This window comes from Malurus melanocephalus, unplaced genomic scaffold (assembly GCF_030028575.1).
Source record: "Malurus melanocephalus ecotype Western Australia unplaced genomic scaffold, MMel_1.1 scaffold_432, whole genome shotgun sequence".
Lineage (NCBI taxonomy): Eukaryota > Metazoa > Chordata > Aves > Passeriformes > Maluridae > Malurus > Malurus melanocephalus.
The window spans coordinates 55304-75893 of NW_026623664.1; the positions used below are offsets into that span (position 1 = coordinate 55304).

The 20590-nt window shown below is 36.6% G+C and overlaps 1 protein-coding gene across 2 annotated transcripts in view; it reads left to right on the forward strand.

Annotated features, from left to right (window-relative positions):
* Positions 1-20590, forward strand: part of OSBPL10 (oxysterol binding protein like 10) — a 134823-nt gene that overhangs the window by 38402 nt on the left and 75831 nt on the right. For both annotated transcript variants that reach the window (XM_057380011.1, XM_057380010.1), the window contains exons 2-3: positions 14518-14699; positions 16450-16529. In XM_057380011.1, coding sequence (XP_057235994.1) covers positions 14561-14699; positions 16450-16529 — 219 coding nt within the window. In that variant the 5' untranslated portion in view covers positions 14518-14560. The remainder of the gene's footprint in view (positions 1-14517; positions 14700-16449; positions 16530-20590) is intronic.

Sequence of the window (20590 nt, forward strand, 5' to 3'; positions counted from 1 at the left end):
GGTAGTAGGGTACCAAAGAGCACTGGAGAGCAGGAGTGACCTTCAAATTTCAAACATCTGTTAGGAACCAGACTTTGGGCTCCATAAACTGAATGAGTAATACTACTTTGTGATGTTTTATTTTGACAAATAGTAAGTTTTTTGAAATGGCTGTTAAAAAATGTGTCTCTCTGTAGTTCAAATTTTCAGTTGGGACAGTTTCTTTTGGACTTTTTCCTGCCCCTTGTTTTTTTTTGCTTGAGCATTTCTGATTGTAATTTGGATGTCTCAGGTACAGTGAGCAAGARTTATTTTGTTGGGGAAGGGAGGAGCAGAAATAATGGAATCATATGTTATCTGTTTGTGGTATCAGGTAAGAGAAACTATCAGCCTAAGGAGCAGCATCTTTTAAGGCTTTTGCAAATAGCTGATAAAATTTGAGAATAAACTAAAAAAAGACTAGAAACAGTGGAGAAGTAGCAAAGTACTTAACACACCATTGATTTTTGAAGTCATCATTAAGGACAAGGAAAAAAGCTAGACGGAAGAACTCTTTAAACTACACTTACAGGAAAGACATTGAAATAAATTCTAAATCATTACTGAAGAGAACTTTGTGTAGTCAAGTAATTTTGCTTGCTTCTGTTTTTTAAAGCTGTGGACTTTTGGTAACTGAGGAAAACATACTGCTTATATCTGCTAGTTGAGGAAATGGTTAAGCTGTAACAACTTTCTTTCCTCCAGAACTCCCTGTAGCATTCATTATTATGACTGTGGAGGTTCATGAAGTTTGTAACGTAGCTTAAATGTTCAGGCACTATAATTAGGATTTGGGGTTCCAGCTGTTGCTAGAGCTATTAAATTTCAGGTTTAGTACATATTGCACAACTTGATGTTATTTCCTATCAYGTGGAAAAAAGCCTGCTGTTTTGCTATATTTAATGTTGGTTTTTACCTTTRCCTAAAAGAGGAGAGCACAAACCTGACCTGAGAGAATCTATAAAAACCTGAAGTTGAGTTAGACTCTGGTCTAGTTSATCAGACTATAAGAGATGTTCTATTTCTCTCCTTAAGTTAGTTCATTGTTCCATAGTTTTGTCTTTTCCAGGCAGGTCAATCTGCTTTATGCCATTGATAAGAAGAGACATTGATAGCATGTTTAAAAGCAATTGATTTTGCTATAATGTTGTCATAATAAGTCTTTTTTCTTAACACTTATGTGCCAGTTTATTGCAAAAGGGAAGAATTTAAACTTTCCTTTTGAAGCTGTTGGTTCACAGTTGTTCATAGCTCGAAAGTTCATAATTTCACTTCTGTCGAAGAAGTTATTTTTATTTGTGTGGACGGATGGATTAGATCATCAATTCCCAAGTTGTTTTTAATATTAGTGTGATTGTAACTGTAGGAGTGACAGCAGAAATTGTTAAACTTAAAAAAAAGTTACAAGTGAGTTTGTCTTTTGTAGAGCAGACTGATGGCTTTTGTATTAAGGATGCTGTCAAATTTTATTTGAAAGTACCTGCCTGTGGCTGATCAGCCAGCTTGGCACTTCTCAGTAATTCAGTAAGATATGACATGGGATTTGACAGAAASGTATGTAATGTAATGTAGGAGGCTCCTGAAGAAAGGAGCTTTGTAATTTTAAAATGTGACTACAGTAGAAACTGATTTGGCAAGATTGCTGGTGCTGGGTGGTGCAAATTGTTCTTACTATTGGGGTTTTTTTTTTACTACCTAAGATTCTTATTAGCAAAGTAGTTGTTATTGTGGGATGGGCTGTRTTTTTGCCCTGGGAGAAAGTAGTTCCACATAATTGCGTAAAAGCTTTTTGCAGGATTTGGGGGTAGCTGAAAGTTGGTAATGGAGCAGTAAGTGAGCTTCTGTGTGTGCTGGGAGAAGCTGTCAAGTCAGGACTACTATGTGTCACAAATGCATGCKACCTTGTTGTGGATGAGCAGAATAYGCACYTCATTCAAAAGAGAGAAGCAGCAATATGTTTTAGTGAGACAAAACAATAAATTTACAGAGTTAATAAATTTAATGGAATTAAAAAAAATTAACAATGGTTTGACAAGATTCAATAAGCTTGATGGCAAAGTTCACCTTATTAATTGCTGAGTGGAAGAAACATACACAGGAAGGTTGAATTAGAATCAAGTTAGAATGATTCACAGGTAGATCAGAGATGCAARGAGTAAGGAGGACCCTCATGTTAAGTCACAAGGTTCAGAGGGTACTCCCTTGCTTTCTTAATTCCTTATGGAGAATACATGAAACTGAATCCAATCTTAGTCTCAGACATGGACAAAAGTTAATCTGTAATAAAATCAACCATACCATGTTTATAATAATATAAAGTAGCTACATGGATTAGCAATGTTTCATTAGCGTTAACTCAGCATGCTATTGGTCTGTTTCCAAGAATCTGTCACAGGTAAGGGGTCTCTGTTTTGTGTAAGGAAGAATCTCTTGGTCTCAGGTAAGGAATCTCARACCTTGAGAGGCAATCCTGCTAAAGGGGAGGGTCTGCACGCAGGTCAGGGAGCGCTCCAGTTGGATCCATCCTGATGGTAATATTTATGCAGTGAAGTGGTTGGCTGCTTGGCAGTAGTGAAAACCAATGTATGTCTTCATTTTAGCTGTTATCGTCTTATGTACTTAGTTTATCTTGCATTTTTGGGTTTACAAGCCACCTTTTGAAATATTTTTCCTGAGGCACCTTCACTCCCTTTTACCTGGGCCAGGAGCTTTCCAACTCCCAGGTTCACCAGAGGGCATGGGACCTGTTGCTTGTTAGTCAGCCTGTACTAAATTATTGACTGGGTCAAATGTATCCACACAGACCTACAGCTGAAAATACTGAAAATCCAGTGCTTTCCATGTGATGCTTGCAGTTGCAGAAGAATTGGATTTTTTTTTCTTGCTGTATGGATGACTCTGCAAAATTCCCCTTCTACCTAGAGACTGACCTGGCTGTGTTATTCTTTAGCTGATCCTGGCTCTCCTGACTGTTTTGGCTGTACTGGGACGTGTTGCCCTGTGCTGCTACTGGGCAGTGATGAGGACAGAGAAGGGAAAATGACTGAGAAGTAGCTCTGCATGACATCAAATAGGGAAAGGTTAGCTGAATTAGGTTTTTAAACATCAAGTCAGTAATTCTTCCTTGAGGAGGGAGAGAGAGAAATTATAACTGATTTCAATTATGCTTTCTAAGGGCTGCTTTTTCCACTTTGCCCAATTATGTGGTGTAACACCATATTGAAAGWTTGGGGAAACAGTTGCTCTTTATTTTGCATCATTGCTGTGGATTGTGGTGTAATCATATTTCTGTCTAAATCAAGTGGTTGGAGCTTGGAGATAAAAGTTGGACTCATACCTGTATGTTTAACTCTTTTTTCCCCCTTCATTTTAGTTAACTGATCATAAAGGAATTATATATTATATTGAAAAATACCAAAGATACTTCATGYGTTTTCTTCAGTAAAGTAGTTTTGGAATGGAATTGTTCACAGAGAATGCAAGCAATGATAAGAGGATGTCTGTGCTGATTTCCTTAATCTTCATCCTTTGAGATTACATAAAATGTAAATAAGATTAAACATAATTTTTGAAAGGGTTTTAGTTTCCAGGGGAGTGTCRTGTTCTTTAGAATTTCATATAAGTAACTCCAACAGAATTAAATGTCTCTGAAATCAGTGAGAAGTAGCAAAACCCCTCAATTTTCACTACCCTAATAATTAGCCTAATGTACATATAATTCGGTTCAGGAGTGTTTTGTTCTTCATGGTGGTAGGAAGCTTAGCTATTAAAGTGGTTTTTAAGACTGCAGTGTCAAAAGGTTCTTCAAATTTTTGTTTATTTAGTTTTAGGTAGATTTAACGAAAACCTTTTGGCACATCACATTGCTAAACTSTTCCGCTTGTCTGCTCCTTCATCCATCCCTCCACTTCATTTCCTCTGTAAATTGTCTCTCACTTGTTGGCAGCAGAGTGGTTGTAGTAAAACTGATGTTCTGTCTCAATAAACCATGACGTGTGGCTGTTCTAATTAATTTTCAGCAGCATCTTTCTATTGAAAACTTTGAGGTTGGTGACATCTTTTTATTAAGAGTGTTTATGAATCTTATCTAACCTTTTATGTTCAAAAATAAAGAATGAGGGAAGAGAGAGTGAAGATACTTCACTGWTTTAGCTGTTTAGTTCAATAATTGCCATATACAAAGTGCAGTTGTTAAAATAGAATTTACAATATGGTTGCATGTCTTTCCTGTGACTTTGAGGTTTTTACAGTGTGTCTTAAAGCAACCTTGGTTTCCAGTAAGTGGTAAAAATCAATTTGAAAGARCTCCAATGGCCATTTTGCTTGAATTGACATTTACTCCTTTGTATTTATATGCAGTTCAATGCCCTGAAAATTCCTGACTTACYACTACAGGCAGTTACTGTGGAATATGGGACCATATTCACCTGTGAGGAACWTTAGGGTTTATTTACACAGATAATTTCCCTGGCTTTTAACATGGAGACACACAGGCCAAATAGTTTGGGCTGAGCTAAGATTCCTTTTGTCTCTGTAATCGGCCAATGATATGACTTGAGTGATACTAATTTCTCCTAATTTCTGTACTCTTATTGTTAAATTCAGCAAAAAGCAKTACTTGAAAGTAGCTGTACTACTCTGCAGCTACTCTAATTGAAGCTAGAGTAGTCTTGTAATTTGAGCTGTTTGTATTTGCAGTCTCTTTGCTGTCTGTTTTGTGGTGTGATTACCTGAATAGTTTGCCTGATATTCATGCCTGGCGGTGTTAGGCCATCTCTTGGTTTGTCATCCAGTGCTTGTCTCCTTCTCAGCTTCAGYGTTTGTGCTGTTGTCCAGGATCACTCCCTGTGCCTTTGTTGTTTGTTTCATTAATATTTTAGTCCCTGAAAGTATTTTATCTCCAGGTGAAATCCTAACTAACATCAGGTCTGGTCTAAAAACTTGGGGTCATATTGGTTTTCTCATAGCCGAGCGCTTTCCTGTATACAGTTTGTAATTCTTGGCAGCAAAAGAGAGATCCAGAAATTCACAGATGTCTGAAGGTGCTTCTCCTAGATGGGACATAATGACAATAGTGCTGGGTTAATTCTTACCGGTGAAGAATGCAAGTTGTTGAAGAGAGAGGATAAGTTGGGAGGTACAAGTCAGGGAAACATAAACTAACTTTACCTCTGCAAATAAGGGTTTGATTCATCACTGRTACTCCTTAAGAGGGAAGGGATAATAAAGCTTAGGATACGGCCAGTGGAAGATAGTATGTATTAGACACGGGGTGTGTGACTACATGAGGGTTTTATGCTTCCTTCATACATTTTATGACCTTCTAGTAATGTAGTTCAGAGGGCAAGCTCTACTTGCTGACGGTGAAGGAGAATGTTGTGGGGATATTTCAATTGAATATAAGTTTTTTGTTCAACAGCCTTTTTTCAGGGTTGTTTATGTTTGGGATTGCTAAAATTTAGTAGCTGCAAATTGTAGAGAATTTGGATTATAAATGATAGTATTTTGAGATGAAATTGTGATTTAGACCTGGCTGACTCACACAAATTCAATGGGATGTGGTTTCCTTAAAACTCTGTTGCGTGGTAATGCTGATACAAAACCAGCAATTCCAGGCTCTCTGTGAATGTGTGTTGTGGGAGCTCTGTATTAGGTGTCTGAATTTACTGCAAKTCTCATTATGTTTCATGAGAACCAGGCTGTCAAATGGATATATTTGATTCATTTGTGGATGTTGTARCAGCAAGTAGCAGAAAGACTGAGCAAAGGTCACATCTTCTCTATTCAATCYGTGAAATCTCCTGCAGGATGTGACAAGTAGCAGACAGAAACCTCCATAAAATACTGCCCTTGGTCAAATCTCACTTCATTATTGATTTGTCTTCATATATTACCATCTTGGAAGTGTGTTCTGTGTGTGTATGTGCATGTCCCTGCTTAAAGGAGAGGCTGTTGAAAGAATAAAACACAGTAGTGTCAGTCGCTGTTGGATTCATTAGTGCCCTGAGCAACTGCCTTCACAGTGGCTGCCTTCACTGCTGCCTTCTTTTTGATTACTTGCCTTCAAATTTGGTGTTTAGTTTGTTGGAGAGTTGTATTTTTTGTATGTGAGGCCAACTACTAAGCTGTTTATTTAATTCTGTATTTTTATAAGTACTTTATGAAAGGTGAATTGATGCTAGGCACCAGACAATTTTTGATGCCTGCCAAACCCATCAGATCTTTTGAAATGTATTCCAGAAAAGCGTCAAGCAAAAAAGTGACATGTTTTTTTGGAAGGTTCAATATTTCTGTATTGCTTGCAATTTTGGTGGGGTTTTGTGTTACAGAAAGGAACAGGCAATAGGCTTCTGGGCATGGCTGGTGTAATTTTKGGAGATGTTTAAAGCTGTGTGATGATGCAGCTGTTTACTTAGCAGCAGTTTTACTAATGTGAGTAGAGAGATTTACAAATACTAGTATGTAAAAGCTTCTTTTACAAGCTAGGCATAATTGATTGTCTCATTACATATATATATATTTTCTTTATTTTGGGGAAGAACTCAGATTTTTTTTCAATTTTTAGTTGTCTCTGCCCTTTCCCCTCCCCCAGTGTTTAGTCTTGGGGTTTTTTTTTGTTATTTTTGCTTTTGAATTTTCTTGATAGATGATTTATTATTGAAAAGAAAGCAAATTAGTTTTTCTCATGTACTAACTGATTCTCACCAAGTTTGATAGTAAGTTGTTACAGCTTTTTCTCTGGATATTCTTAAAATACTTTGCAACTAGAATATTCCTTGACTAGCTACATGCATTTTACCTCTTTGCATCCTCTTGAGGGTGACTCGATGAAAGCTAAACATCTGAATGTAAAGCCCAATTTAGCTAGATTTTGGGATAAGAGAAGAAAGTGAAGATCTTAATTTCTGATAGCTGCCTTGTTTTATGATGGGATTTTTGTTGCTAGCCGAGACAGAACAATGCTGCACAGAGACTTGGAGCAAAGAAGCAATTGTCCATAGAGGCTGCAAAATCGGTGCCTGTAACTTTACTTTCTCAGAGGAGCAAAGCCATTCTCCTGGATAAAGTGGAAAGGTGGGACTGGGAGAAGRTGAGCCAGACAGCTTCGTTCATTCTCCAGATGATTGCAAAAGGCTCCTGTGGACTTGGATTCAGTGAGAACCAATTTAGCTGAGCCTTGTGCCATGCAGAGCACAGCCTTCCCCTCAGATGGGAAATGAAGTTGGTGTGTTTCTCACTAGTTGTCTYGTGTGTGTTTCCTTGATAGTGTTTTAGAATCTGCATACACTTTTGTCTTTCTAAAGGTTAACATGTTTTCATTACATGCAGATCATTAGAAGTGACATGTAAGTATTTGGTTCTTGTTTTATATTAAGTCATTGTTTTTCTTACGAAGGCAAGAATATTTTCCTGCTTGGAAGCTCTGTTTTTAATCTTTGACCTGAATCGAGCTGGATAAGAACATTTCCAGAATCAAAATYGTAGCAGCCTTTTTATTCCCCCAGTTTTATGTCCCTTTTCTTTTGACCCCAATACAAAACTTTTGAGTCTGTAAAAAATTGTTAAGTCATGTAGAGAATTTAGAACAAGGAAGAGGAAGGTGACAAGAACTGCTAAATGACATGAAGTAGCATTGGGTAGCCAGCCAGTGTGATGGGCTGTGAGCACTAAATGCTGTTAATGGTATCAAACTCAACTGCGTACCTTTGGTAACGAAGCACAGMTTCACATGATGAATGTACTTTAATACAATTCTCCAGGAATTCAAATCTTGGTGGGTAGAAATGGATGCATTACTTTTAGGCCTATTCTTCCTCCCTCCTTCCTAAAAAACAACCCCTAAGCAATTCTTAATATTTATTCTTGATGTTGTTGCTCTTTCCTTAAAATCTGGGCAACATATCTGTTCGTGACTACAGAGGAGTTCAGACAGCTGAAAATAATTGRCATTGTAAACAGAAGCTGATGAACTGATGCGCTGGTCAGTGGCAATAGTTTGTAGGTACTGAGAGCTTGTTGGGACTTGACAAAACAGGAAAGATTTCTCTCAATATTTTATTTTTGTGATAAATGAGGGCATGATCAGCAAAAGCATGTTATTCATCTGTTAGCTTTGGATAATACTCCGTTTCTTAACCGCATTTTAGATGCGGAACATCTCTAAAAGTATCCAGCACATTGTAGTTCATCTTGACTGAATTCCATTAATGCAGAAAAATTACTGTTCTAAAAATCCACTTTTCATACAGTGATGCTCAAAGTCAGTAAAGCTTTTAATGAATAGTGTGGTCCTTACACTTTCTTATGTTAAAAGAAGATAAATTGAGGAACCTCAGTTCAGAAAAGAAAGTAGAGTTACTGAGATGTAAGCATGTTCTCCTGATCATCAGTCTTTAAATGACAACTTTAGAGATAATTTGTAATAATAAAGCCTTTGGCTGTTGAGGGTGTGTGTGCCATGCTTTATTGGCATGAATTATTCCATTAATTTTATGGATCAAGGTAAAAGGGGAAAAAAAGAAGCAGTTGTATAAATGTGGTGTTCAGGATGTCCTAATAAGATACAGTTCTCTAAAAATGAAATATTTCTATGTGACATCTCATTCAGTTACTGGAGCCATAAATTTTGCTTTACTTTGACAGAGTAATTTACTTTCTATCCTACAATTCTTACCTATTTTTAAGCTAGTTTTTTGAAAAAGGAAGAAAATTACAGAATAATTTGATTCCTTGTTTTTGAAAATCTTCCTTTAGAGGGTTATGGAATCTCTGAAAAATATGTGCTGGCAGTGACAGGGGGAAATTGGAATGGAGCAAAAGGAAAACGTGTTTAGAAACTCAGAAATGTTGAGAACAATGGTTGAATAAGAAGGTAGTGAAACTCTTCTGTTGTGAGCTGCTTCTGTTCTTGAGTTAATTTGATGCTGAAGTATGGGGTAGAGCATAGTATTTGTCACATTGTCTGGAATGGTGAATGCAGCAGTCTGAGAAGGGAAAATACATGAATTGTTACCTTTTCAATGTGAGAGGGAAGGTGATGCTGCCTATCAGGGTTTTAAATCTGGTTGAATACTGTCCTGCTTCAAATAAATGTATTTTATTTAAACAATTTGCATTTTTATGGCTAAAGCAAAATAAAAAGAAGATCATAAAATGTGTATTGTGAGACTGGCTTAGGAGAAAAGGTGTCTGTGGAAGAGCTAAAAAAGTGTTTTAGTTCCTCTATTCACCAGTGAGATAAGTAACTGGGATAAAATCTCCAAAAAGGTGAAGCAAGGCTAGTCTGCTGTAGAAAAAATGCAGCATCTCTCTCCATCCAGGAGTACTTGCTGTGTTAGGTCATCATATAATGAAAGCTATTTTATTGTTTGGAAATTACAGAAAATTACAAGATTTTTGCCTTTGGTTTTTGCTAATAAGTATTTGGGCATCCACACCAATTTCAAACATTAAGTCTGGGATTAGACAAGAGTCCAGCTGTGGCCTGGAGTGTAGGCTATTTTACGAACCCAAGGACATAATTAACACAGTGCTGCTTCCCAAAAGAGGTGAGATTGTTCTAGAAGATTGACTCAGAAACTGAAGATTGGACTGGGACTGTAGTTGTCCAACTGCAAATGTCTGTATAAAAAACCTCTGTCACTTTATGGATTCAAACTGGAAGTTGTACARAATCTGGTCCAAAAAACTGACTTAACTGGGAAAGAAGGGTGTGAGGAGTATTCAAATCACCAGGGGAATGCATTACACAATGGAATGATTTAGCAATCGTACCTTGAAAACTTCTTGGGATTACAGAGTAGTGAAAACATGGGTTCAGATKGTTGGTTTCTGGGGATGTGTTCAGAATAAGGAAAGAAAAGGAGTAACTTAYTTTGAGAGGTGTTGTTTTCTGCTAGGAGCATACTTCTGGGTGCATTGCAGGTTTGCATCCGAATGACAGCTTCAAGGAGCAGTGCACCATGTTATGTGTAATTGAATGATGAAATACCTAGAAATGTGATTACTATTATTTACTTACCAAAGTATTCATTTCCACTGGAGAATATGGAAATTATTAGTTTGWCTGGAAATGGGAAAATTAAAATTCTTAAATCCAGTGAGTGAGTAAATTACATGGGAAGTGTTCATGTAATATGCTTCTGATATTTACGTGTGTCTTTTAATTTTTTTTAAAAAAATCTTTATTGCCTCAAATCTGGTATGTTGTTGAAACATCATTTTTTTCATGGAAGACCTATTTAGTTGCTGTTTTTTGTTGAAGGCTGTAAGAGTAGACCACTTTCATTTCCTGCTGTACTACAAGCATTTTATCACTCTTTAAAGCATAGTCATTACTTTTTCTTTAAGCCTTCTTGAATAGGGAACTAATAATAAATTATTGTAATACTGTATAATTATATGASCATATTAGAATTATTACTATAACAAATGCTCACATTAGTGAAAGCAAATGCAGTTGAAATAGTTTATTAATACAGTGTTCAGCTCTTCTAAGAATTCAGAAGGCAACATAGTTACACTTCCTAGCATGTCTTGCTTGTTCTGCTTGGCATTTTAAAAAAATTTAAATGGCTGTGAATGAATGAGTGAACGGATGAAGGGCATAGCGAAACACAATGAATGTTTAATTAAGACAGTCGAAGAATTTGTAAGACTTAGGATTTATGCAGAGATGACACTGATTTCGAAATACGGGAAGTTAAAGAGAAATAAAGTGTCATCAGGCCATATTGATAAAACGCCTTAAAAAGTAACGATTCTGTTAGTGTCAAACTTCAAGCTTGCCAGGTGTGGTGAATGTTTTTCTTGTATTTTATGTCAGTTGGTAATGGCTCTGCATTTGGTTGGAATGGCAGAGGGGGAGTATCCTGGTGGATCTCAGAAGCTTRAGGGAAGCTGAGCCAGAGGATCAGGAAGCCTCTAGTCTCTGAATGGATTCTCACTTGAAATTGAGAAATCCATTGGCTTTTCTTTTGTCAAGTAGCCTGCTTTTTCTTGYCTGTAATTTTACAGTTTGAACTCTGCTTATGCAGTTAAACTGCTTAAAATATGCTAAAGTGGTGATTTRCTAGCTTACCTCTAGATGGTCTCTTTTAAAGACTGTTAATTAAAAAAAATGTTACTCCAATTTTGGAATAACAGAAGAATTTAGCTGTCTTTTGGAGGTGTCTTTCAGAAACCGTTATTTCACAATTTCTCTATGGCACTCATTTTTTGTATTAGTGGGACATAACTTGGCTCTGCTTCCTCCTGCCTGCCTGTTCTCTGAAGAGTATGTTAAGTTTTCATCACCCTTGTCTGTAATTTAATTACAGAAATATGACATCGTGGGTAAATGATGTGAGCAAGGCCAGTAGAGAAATACAGGATAAAGTGGCAAGATGAATCAGTTGTAGAGAGGTTAGTGCTGTTATTTTCCTGGTAGGCAGAACAAATGACTTATAGAAGTTAAAAGAGATCCCTGTCCTTTTGATTCAGGTGCATAGTGCTTCTAAAATGGAACACATACCCTTCTCTTCTCTTCTGCTTTGTATGTGTAATGTTTTTCCATCCTCAGTTAATGAAAGGCTCTGGTCTCCATTTCTTCTGTGTTTTTGTGATGGTCTGAACTGGGTCATCATTTGGTCTGTGATGCGAGAAAATGTTATTGAAAGTTGCTTCTGTTTTTTGTATCTCTTTGTGTTCCTTCCCCCTCCACCTTCTTTGTATGAAGCCCTACGCTGCTTGATTTGGCATTTAATTCCTTATTCTTTCTCCTGGCTTTTTCTATCCTTTTAGCAGTTTTCAAAGTGTGTTATCTCTCTGATTCTTTTGTGAGGCTATAGTTGTCTGTGCAGTTTATTCTTGTCTGGCTTTTTCTGTGATACCACTGTGTAAAAGGTGAAGAGGGGAATTGCACATCAAAACATAACCTTTGAAAAGGAAATACTTGATTCCATGTGATGTGAACAGTGTCATGGCCAGGACGCTTGTGAAAAGTTCCCGGTTCTTTTGGGACAGGAAAGAAGGCAGGAAACTTGATGGATGACGTGAGGGCTTGTGAGAACTGGTTAACTTTTTCCTTCTTAAAATTACTGCTTGATTTCTACTGGAAACATTGCTTGCTTTTACAGGCTTGTAAGACATCATCACAAAAAACTTGAGATACAAGGCCAGCAATGATGTTCTGTTTTTCTGAGACTGTACATAAAGTACTTTGTGGTTGGCTAGAAGGCCCCGTTAACACTGCTGCAGTAGCTGTGATAACAAGGATGTGGAAGGATGCTGTCTCTGCATTTGGGAATTTKCAGAAGTTGCTGCTGTCTGATGTCATTGTGCTGGTAAAGGTATATTCTGTACTCGAATGGCCAGTTTCCTTCCCTGGGGTAGCTTTAAGCCAATGCGAAGCCCATTTCTGTGGMGTTTACAGTCATTCTGGGAGTGCTTTGCTGGTCTACCATGTAAAAGTTTCAGATCTGAAGTGCTCGTAGTGTTTATGTAACTTAATAGATTCTGTTCTAATAGACTCAGAGGAACTTTTCTCCCCAAATCCTTTGGTCTTAATAGGAGAATGAGAGATTTTTTTCTTGCCTGTCTTTTTCTTTCCTTTCCTCCCCCCTCTGCTGTTTCTCTTTTTGTTACTTGTAGAGCTGTACTTTAGTAACCACAGTTGTTATTTCCAAGGTAGTAATTGATTTAAAATGGCCTAATAACAAAGGTTGAAATCAATTATTTGTACTTGAACAAAATAACCATGAAATTATAATGAGGATGGCCCAGGTTCAGAATGGACATCACTGTATATAAAGCCTAGACTTGTTTGCTGAGCTCAGAGATGATGAGGAGAAGCATTAGCTCTAGGGTCAAGCTACTGTACAATTTTCTTAGGGGCTTGGCACCACTTCTGTCTAGTGCTCTGCTTGTTCTCCTGAGTATGTAATAGATATTCYCAAAATGGACAAGGCAAAGTAAGAATGAGCAAAATTAAAATTTACTATGAAATGTGTAAGTCTGACTTTTTTTTAAAATGTTTTCCAATTCTGCTGTTTTCCCCTGCAGTTAAGTGCACTGTTTCTACTAAGCAACCTGAAGCGAAAAAATGCTTTATAAGTGGGAGGGAGAGTAGTATGATAAAATAATTTAAAAGTTAAATGCAACCAGAAGGTTATGAACTGATTCAATACAAGTCCGTAAATTAATCTTAATTTTTGGCAATTTCCTTTTAGGGCATCCTTATTTTTAACTCTACTATTGAAAATACGGTTGGCATTCAGCTTGCCTTTCCTCTAGTCCTTAGTGGTGAAGGTAACATGTAGAGGGAAGTTGAAAAGATGAGCTACATGGTTACAGAAGGGAGGCTGTCCATTTTGATTCTTGAGGGAAGGATACAGAAGTGCTTGCGGGAGGTGGAGTCAGGGCTGAAGTGAGTGGTGTAGTGATGCAATAGTTTGAAATTCTTTGGGACAGTGTTGTTATTCTGTAACGATTTAAAGAGAATTTGGTCTTTGCYCTGACTCTAAGGCAGTGGCAGTAGAGAGTTAAGCATAACTGCAGCAAAGGAAGGGGTACCAAGCAAAATGTCTGAAACTCTGTAAATCTGAGRCAATAACTGCTTGCATCTTGTCCAGGCTTATTTAGCTTGAATAAAGAGAGGAGTAGATCACCACCAGTGACTTCAGGCTGTGAAGAAATTCTGGAAATATTCTGTAATGGGAAAGGTTAGAGGTGTTCTGCATATGGGGATATGGTGAAAGCTAAGACAAAATGCTGCTTTCAAAACTTAAGTGGTAACTTGAGCCAACTTGGAATATACAAAGCTACAGTAGTCTGAATAATCAGAGTTTGTGAAATATTGTACACAAATTCATATGATCTGTGATAAGATTATGTTAGAGGAACAGTCACCAATAGTATATATTACAAATGCCCATGTTAGTGGGATTAGCCACATTGTTAGGGGTGGTTTTTTAGAAGAAGCTAAGGGGCTAACCTGCATTGTGTGATCTTCACTCTAGTCTGTTGAGGGTCATGGCAGAGTGACCTCATGTGAGCCAGGAGGTTAGTGTTAAATATATATTCTGTGTAATATAGCATGGAAGATTTCCAGAGGGAAATRGAATTTAGAATCTGTGTTRTTGTGAAAGATAGGTTTATTWRTGGAAAAAAAWAAATGTTTTCACCTTTTGAGRCTGAGACAYGAASTTTGAAATRCCTTCACTTTCTTTTAGTGCACTTGGGCAATCCAGTTAGCTTATTTTGTGTTGGTATGGTTTTTCAGTCCTAGCTGTTGGTTTATTGTGAAATGGCTTGTATTATGAATAAAAGAATAGATCACCTGCCTCTGAAAAAACAAGTCTAATTATCAAAATAACAGTGCCTTATAAAATTGTAATTACAAAAATTACCTTCATTTGCGTATTAATGATCTTAATTTAAGATCAATCTCTGCCCTTCTTTGGTTAAATRCATAAAAAACTTATGCAGAAATACTACATGCTTGTAATTTTTTTTCAACAGGTACTTCGTGCTGGATTTTGAGACGGGGATTCTGCAGTATTTCATGAATGAACAAACTAAAAACCAGAGCCCGAAGCCACGAGGAGCCTTGTCTTTAGCTGGAGCTATAATATCGCCCAGTGATGAAGTGCCACACATGCTGGTGGTGTACTCTGCTAATGGAGAGATGTACAAATTAAGAGGTACAGTGCTGCTCACTGTGCYGGCTGAATTGTTCTTCCTTCCTACTCCCACTTCTTCATCTCCTCTCTCACGTCTCATTTGTCTTTTACTTCCCTGTCATGTCTTGAAGTAGAGGCTCTACAGCTATATTATTACACACTGTATTTTAAAACACAGTGGAATAGTAATCTGGAGTTTAGTATGTGACTTCACAATGTATAYGTTTTCAGGGCTGGAAGATAACTCAGGGTGGCTTCTATAATTTCTTACTGTGGTATTCTGATTGAATGCTATATCTTATTTGCTTCCAATGGAAGACAAAGCTGCTTTCATTGCTGTCAGCAGCATAAGATTTGTTTTCTAGTATTTTTCTCCCCTGCCACCATCTTGCAGATAACGTGCAGTAATGAATCTGATGGTGGATCAGAGAAGGGAAAAATGCCAGTGAGAGGCTGATAAGATACTATGTTCTTATCAGTTTTGGAATAATTGAATGCACCTGTAACATAAMATTTTCCCTTCCCTTGTTCTCAAGTATAAGACAGGCAATATATAGACAATATAGACAGACAATAGAAATATTAAAAGAAGTGGAAATCCCTCCAAAAAAAAAGTGTTCTGATTGTAAGGTATTTTCAGTGTGGTTGATTGATCATGATGCTTCCAYATCAAACTAATTTATAAAAAATAAACTTATTTTAAAGAAAGACTTGTAATGCAGCATAACTAAAGTATTCTTGATTTTATTCTGATCASAGTTTATCAGTTGTCCAGCAGGACTGGGTACGAAGGAGTCCCCTGTGGTACAATTGCCCTTTCATACACAGAACTGAATTCAGGAACTACCARGGAGAATTTCTATTAAAATGCTTTGAAATTTGCACAGCTAGAAGTCGTGAACACTTGTTGTTTCATTATGCTTTTCCAATCACTTGAAATTATCAAAAGCTTACAATATGCTGCTTTTAATTTAATGAGKTCTATGAATTTGATTAAAATCAGTAARCAATTTTTATGCTGAGTCAATAACMATTAAGATACTCAATAGCAGAGGAAGTRAGAGAAAATATTTACTGAAATTATCAACTTTGTATTGTCATTCTTAATGAGGATTACTTAGTAGTTGTTTGCTTAAGAAAAAAAAAGCTTCTCTCCTAAACAGATTTACTATATTACACAGGAGCCACCTGAGAGCAGACAAACTCTTCAATAATTTTTAAAGCTGTTTTTTAAAGATGTGTGGGGGAAATTGGGATTTTTATTCTTGTGTCTTTRAATTGTGTGTGGATGGCATGGGTTTTGAGAGAGATTTAGTTGAAGTCCATTAAAAGAGAAGTACTGAAGTATCTGGGGAACTGGTAGCTTGTGTGGCAACTGGACAGCCTGAGTGTAGAGCTTTTACTGATTTAAATACTATGGTGTGGCCCTTGTCCTTCACAAAGATAGACACGTAAAACAAAAGTGGRTGAAAAATTTTGAACAAAAAAGTTGTCTTGATGTGGGTAATTGTGCTTTTACTAACGTGTGGAGGAGATAACTACGAAGAGGACTCATAAGCTTACCTCTTCCAGCTGGCCATAGCCTCTTGAATACAGGTTTAGACAATTGTACTGAAAAACTTAAGTGTACTTAAGTAGCATAAATTAGGATTTATACTGCATCCTAATCAATAATTGGTCTCTCCCCCTCTGCCCTGCTCTGTCACCTACTGTGTAAAAAAGAATATTGATTTATGTGTGATCCTTTGCATTTTCTTGTTTCTTTTTCTAGCTGCTGATGCAAAGGAGAAACAATACTGGATAACTCAGCTTCGTTCTTGTGCCAAACATCACAAGGAAAGCGATTCTAAGGTAAGTAATAAAGAGGGAGAAGAAACTAGTGTGTTTTGAGTGGTGTAGGTGAAAAACGGCATGATCTGGATGATAGATTAGTGAGTTAATGTTTAGAGGGTTTTGAATAAAAGCAGCAAGTCATTTGTCTGTAACGGGWGCAGGTTAAAGTCAGTTTGGGTGATCTTAATAAATGTCCTATTGATGAGAAATTAAKGAAGTGTGTGGTTAATTGAGTGGCTGGATCAACCATTTATTAGTAAATACCRTGTGATGTCCTGATTAGTAAAAGTATGTACTAATATTTGTTTTATTTAATTTTGTAAGATTTAGTTACTTCTGTTATAGGAACCTTCAGAAAGATTTTAGCAGCAGGCAGTCTTCATCTTCTTTACTACATCTGAAAGAGCTCAGCTCAATGTTTATATTATTTACTTCTCTTTGGAAGTAATTGTCTMCAATTTTTGTCCCCAAACAGCTAAATATTTTGGACCGGTAAAAAAAGCAGCTCTGTAGACTTGAAAAATAACACAATGTCTGTTTGAGGCTGTCTTCTACCTCCAAGTGAAAATGGCATGAATCTGATTAAATTCTAATGCACTTTGAAAGTGGAAGATATTGAAAATAAACAAAGCCCTCCATTTGAAATGAATTRTTATTGTCTTCATGTATGGTTTTGGTGTTAATGCTTAGTCTCACACACAGAATTTCCTCCTCTTCAGTCCTTGAAGCATTTCTGTTGATATCMTTATAAGAACAAAAGAGATKGCTTTTCTCATGACTARTTGTTTTCTATATTTAAAAAATGCATATAGCTGCAAGCTAAAAGGATTCCTCACTGTTCCAAGATATTGATGRTATCATTGTTCTGTTAACTTCAGTCAAAGGTGTGTTCCTGAGTATCTTTGAAAGTTGGACTTGGAAAAGATAAGTGGTCTTTTTAGGAGACTGCCATTCATTGAAGTTTGTGAARTAAAACCAACATTTTGTTATTCTTYTTGAGTGAYATGGACTTAGAAGGAAGCAATTGTGGTGCAAATAAAACCCTTTTTGAAGGAGAATGAGGTAGCTTGAGTATTACARTACTTTTAAAATTCTTATGCATGGCAATTCAGTGTAGTTTTTATAGATATGGCCCAGTACAGCTCAGCTGCAACTCTGCTTGATCAGGGTACTCTTAATATTGATGTTGATTTGCAGCTCCTTTGCCAGATGGTGATGGTAACGTTTTATATTCAATTGCCATCAATGAATTATTCCTCAATATGTTTTCTGATCACTTCTTAAATGCATTTAAATGTTGAGCATCTCTAATGTAGCTGTGATGAGGTGGTAAAAGTGCTGTTCAGTATATAGATTGGAGACTTGTGCAATGGCATACTGATTCTTATACTTCCACACTCTATTAATTTCCGTAATATTTCTTAATGCTGGTTTTGTTTTTATCCTTTTGCCTGCTTCTGCTAAATTATTCTATTTTAATAGCAAAATCTTATGCTAGAGTGGCAGTAATTGAAGCTGATCTTTGTGTAACTGAAGTTGGGATCATTTTTCCTCCTTAGGTAAAAACTGTTGCACTTAGCAATAATTTCTCTTCAGACATTGGTATGAAGAGCATCAAAAAAAGGAGTTGAAAACAGGCAAAATACCCCCCCCCCCCCCCAAAAAAAACAACCAAAAAAAAAAACCAAAAAAAAAAAAAAAAAAAAAACCAAAAAAAACCCACAACCACAAAAAAAAACCCAACCCCCCAAAAGGACGTGAAAAGAAAGTGGAGATTATTTTGGGATACTTTGGATACAGAAGTGTTTATAGATTTGGAAAGTATTTGAAAAGCAAAGTTGTTAGAAAGTCATGACTAAACGAGTGGGAGGCTAGCAAATACAGACAGTGTCTGTGACAGAATATCCAAGACACAACCTTTGGAAACAGGAAGSGTTTGGAATGGGGAGCATCTCACTGGACTACTTGTATTCTTGCACAGTGACCTACAGTGCTGTGATTTGCTCCTGGTTCCTGTGCTCATCATGCAAGAAAATAAAAGGATTTCCTTGACTGAGGGTGGTGAACATATATAGCAGGGGAGATAAATGAAAGACTATTTCAGATAGCAGAAAGAGGGTTCTTGCATTTTCCTTGAAGACTGGTGAGTTACAGGAACTTGGCATAGGAAGTTGGAGTACAGATGCATTTTGGAACAGATATGTTTTAATTAGCTTGAATCTGTTGAGAATGAAATAGAAATGCTGAAGAAAACTATTTTTCTTAGTTTTGTGTTACAAATCAGGCTAGGTCACTTTTCACTTGAAATATTTTAAAGAGCAATTAATTGAAATATTAATTGAAATTAATATTTCAATTCTCTACCTTTGTAAGCCACAGAGGAAATAGAGAATATATGTCTTCTGTATTTTTAAAGTTAACAGTTCAGAAAATAAAATGTTGGSAATTTTTGTKCTTCAGATGAGACCACTGATGACTCTGCTTCTTGTTCCAAAAGTGGACTGTACTTGAAGCCGTTTTGTGCTTACCTTTTCATAGAAACCTTTTTTGTGACTAGATTTAGCTCTTGTTTTTAATATGCTTTTTTTTCCTTTGCCCCTCCTGTCTTCTCAGTATTAGAGTATTAACTGMGAAGAATATTTTACCTGGCTTTAGCATTGCATATAGTGCTAACTTGAATTTCATCTACAAGTAAGTTTTAAAACTTCTCTCTGCTTTTCTTTATAAAAGGAAGGAATCAAAAGCTTTAATRCTACAATGATTAGACTTTGGAGATCAGATATTGTTTACAAGGTAGCARTCCTTCACAGAAAATGGCAGAAACTAGAAAAAAAAAAAAGCATTTCTATCATTTTTCTTTTATTTTCTTTCCTTTTCATTAACATTTCTTGGTTCAAAACCACTGCCTGGTAGGAGGTAAGAGAAGCAAGAACTGTTTCATTTCTTTGTGATGCTTTTTTCTTTCTCTTGTAGATGACGGTACTTTATACTAAACTATTACTAGCATGGGAGTGGAAATGTGCTCTTTAAAATATTTAAAATTTACATAAAATAGAATTCTGATATTTTTAGCCACTTTACTGTTTCTTTTGTGTTTAACTTTGGGGCTGGAATTACATAGAAAGGTCTGTAATGACACAGAGAAGGGTGTATGTTTGACGTAGTTTTGCATAATAAAAATCTTAACAAAATCTTTTGCTTAACAAAAATCTGTATTTTTGGGTTTTGTTAAAATAGCTCTWCCATTGATAGGACTGTCATGATGTGATTTGTTATTCTGSTGGCWGCAGGGCTGGATCTCTTTATCCCTCCCTCTCTGCATACTTTAAGGGCTGTAGTAAGTGAGAACTGCAARTTATCTGTCTCTCATCGTGCTGTTATGAACAGGCAGATAGTTACTCGTGTTCCAAGCTTCTGGAGTTTGAACAGAATCCAAGCTCTGTYTCAGCTGGCAACAGCATCTGAAAGTTGGAACCTGGGTGTTTGCTCCCAGCTTCTTCTACARCTTAAATTCACCTTTTTCACAGGAATACCAAGAGGCAGAAATTTCTAGTTGTTCTGTAGGAGTTGTACACTTGCAGGAGGTGGAATGGGAAGGGAAAAATTTGCAGTGTGGGGTATATTTTATGTTATGCAAGTGGGATATAGTTTAAATTTGAAAAAGTAATGGGATAACCAGGCAAACTGTGGGAAGTTTCYGAAGAATGCCAGTGAAGCAACTGTTGTCGACAAGTCTTTCATACTGGAGAGAGAACATRTTTTTGAGATCTTGAATAGCTACTATCAAAAGGGGATTCATAGGAGAACACGTTAATTTGGAGAGTATTTTTCAAAGCTGAAGCTGTGTCATTGTTTCTGTGAAATATTCAGAGAAGAGCACTCCTTCTTGCTGCACTGGATCTAGATCAGCACTAGTTTCCTTTCTTTTTCACAGCTACTCCGTGCTTCTAAATGCTAGTGAATGACTTGCTGTCGTGACTGTTTTTAAAGCTTCATCTGGGGATTGGAGTGGTGGAGGAAATTAAATAGAGAAGTGATTAAAAAAAAAAAGAGAAAAGAAAGAAAAAGTTGCATGCTAA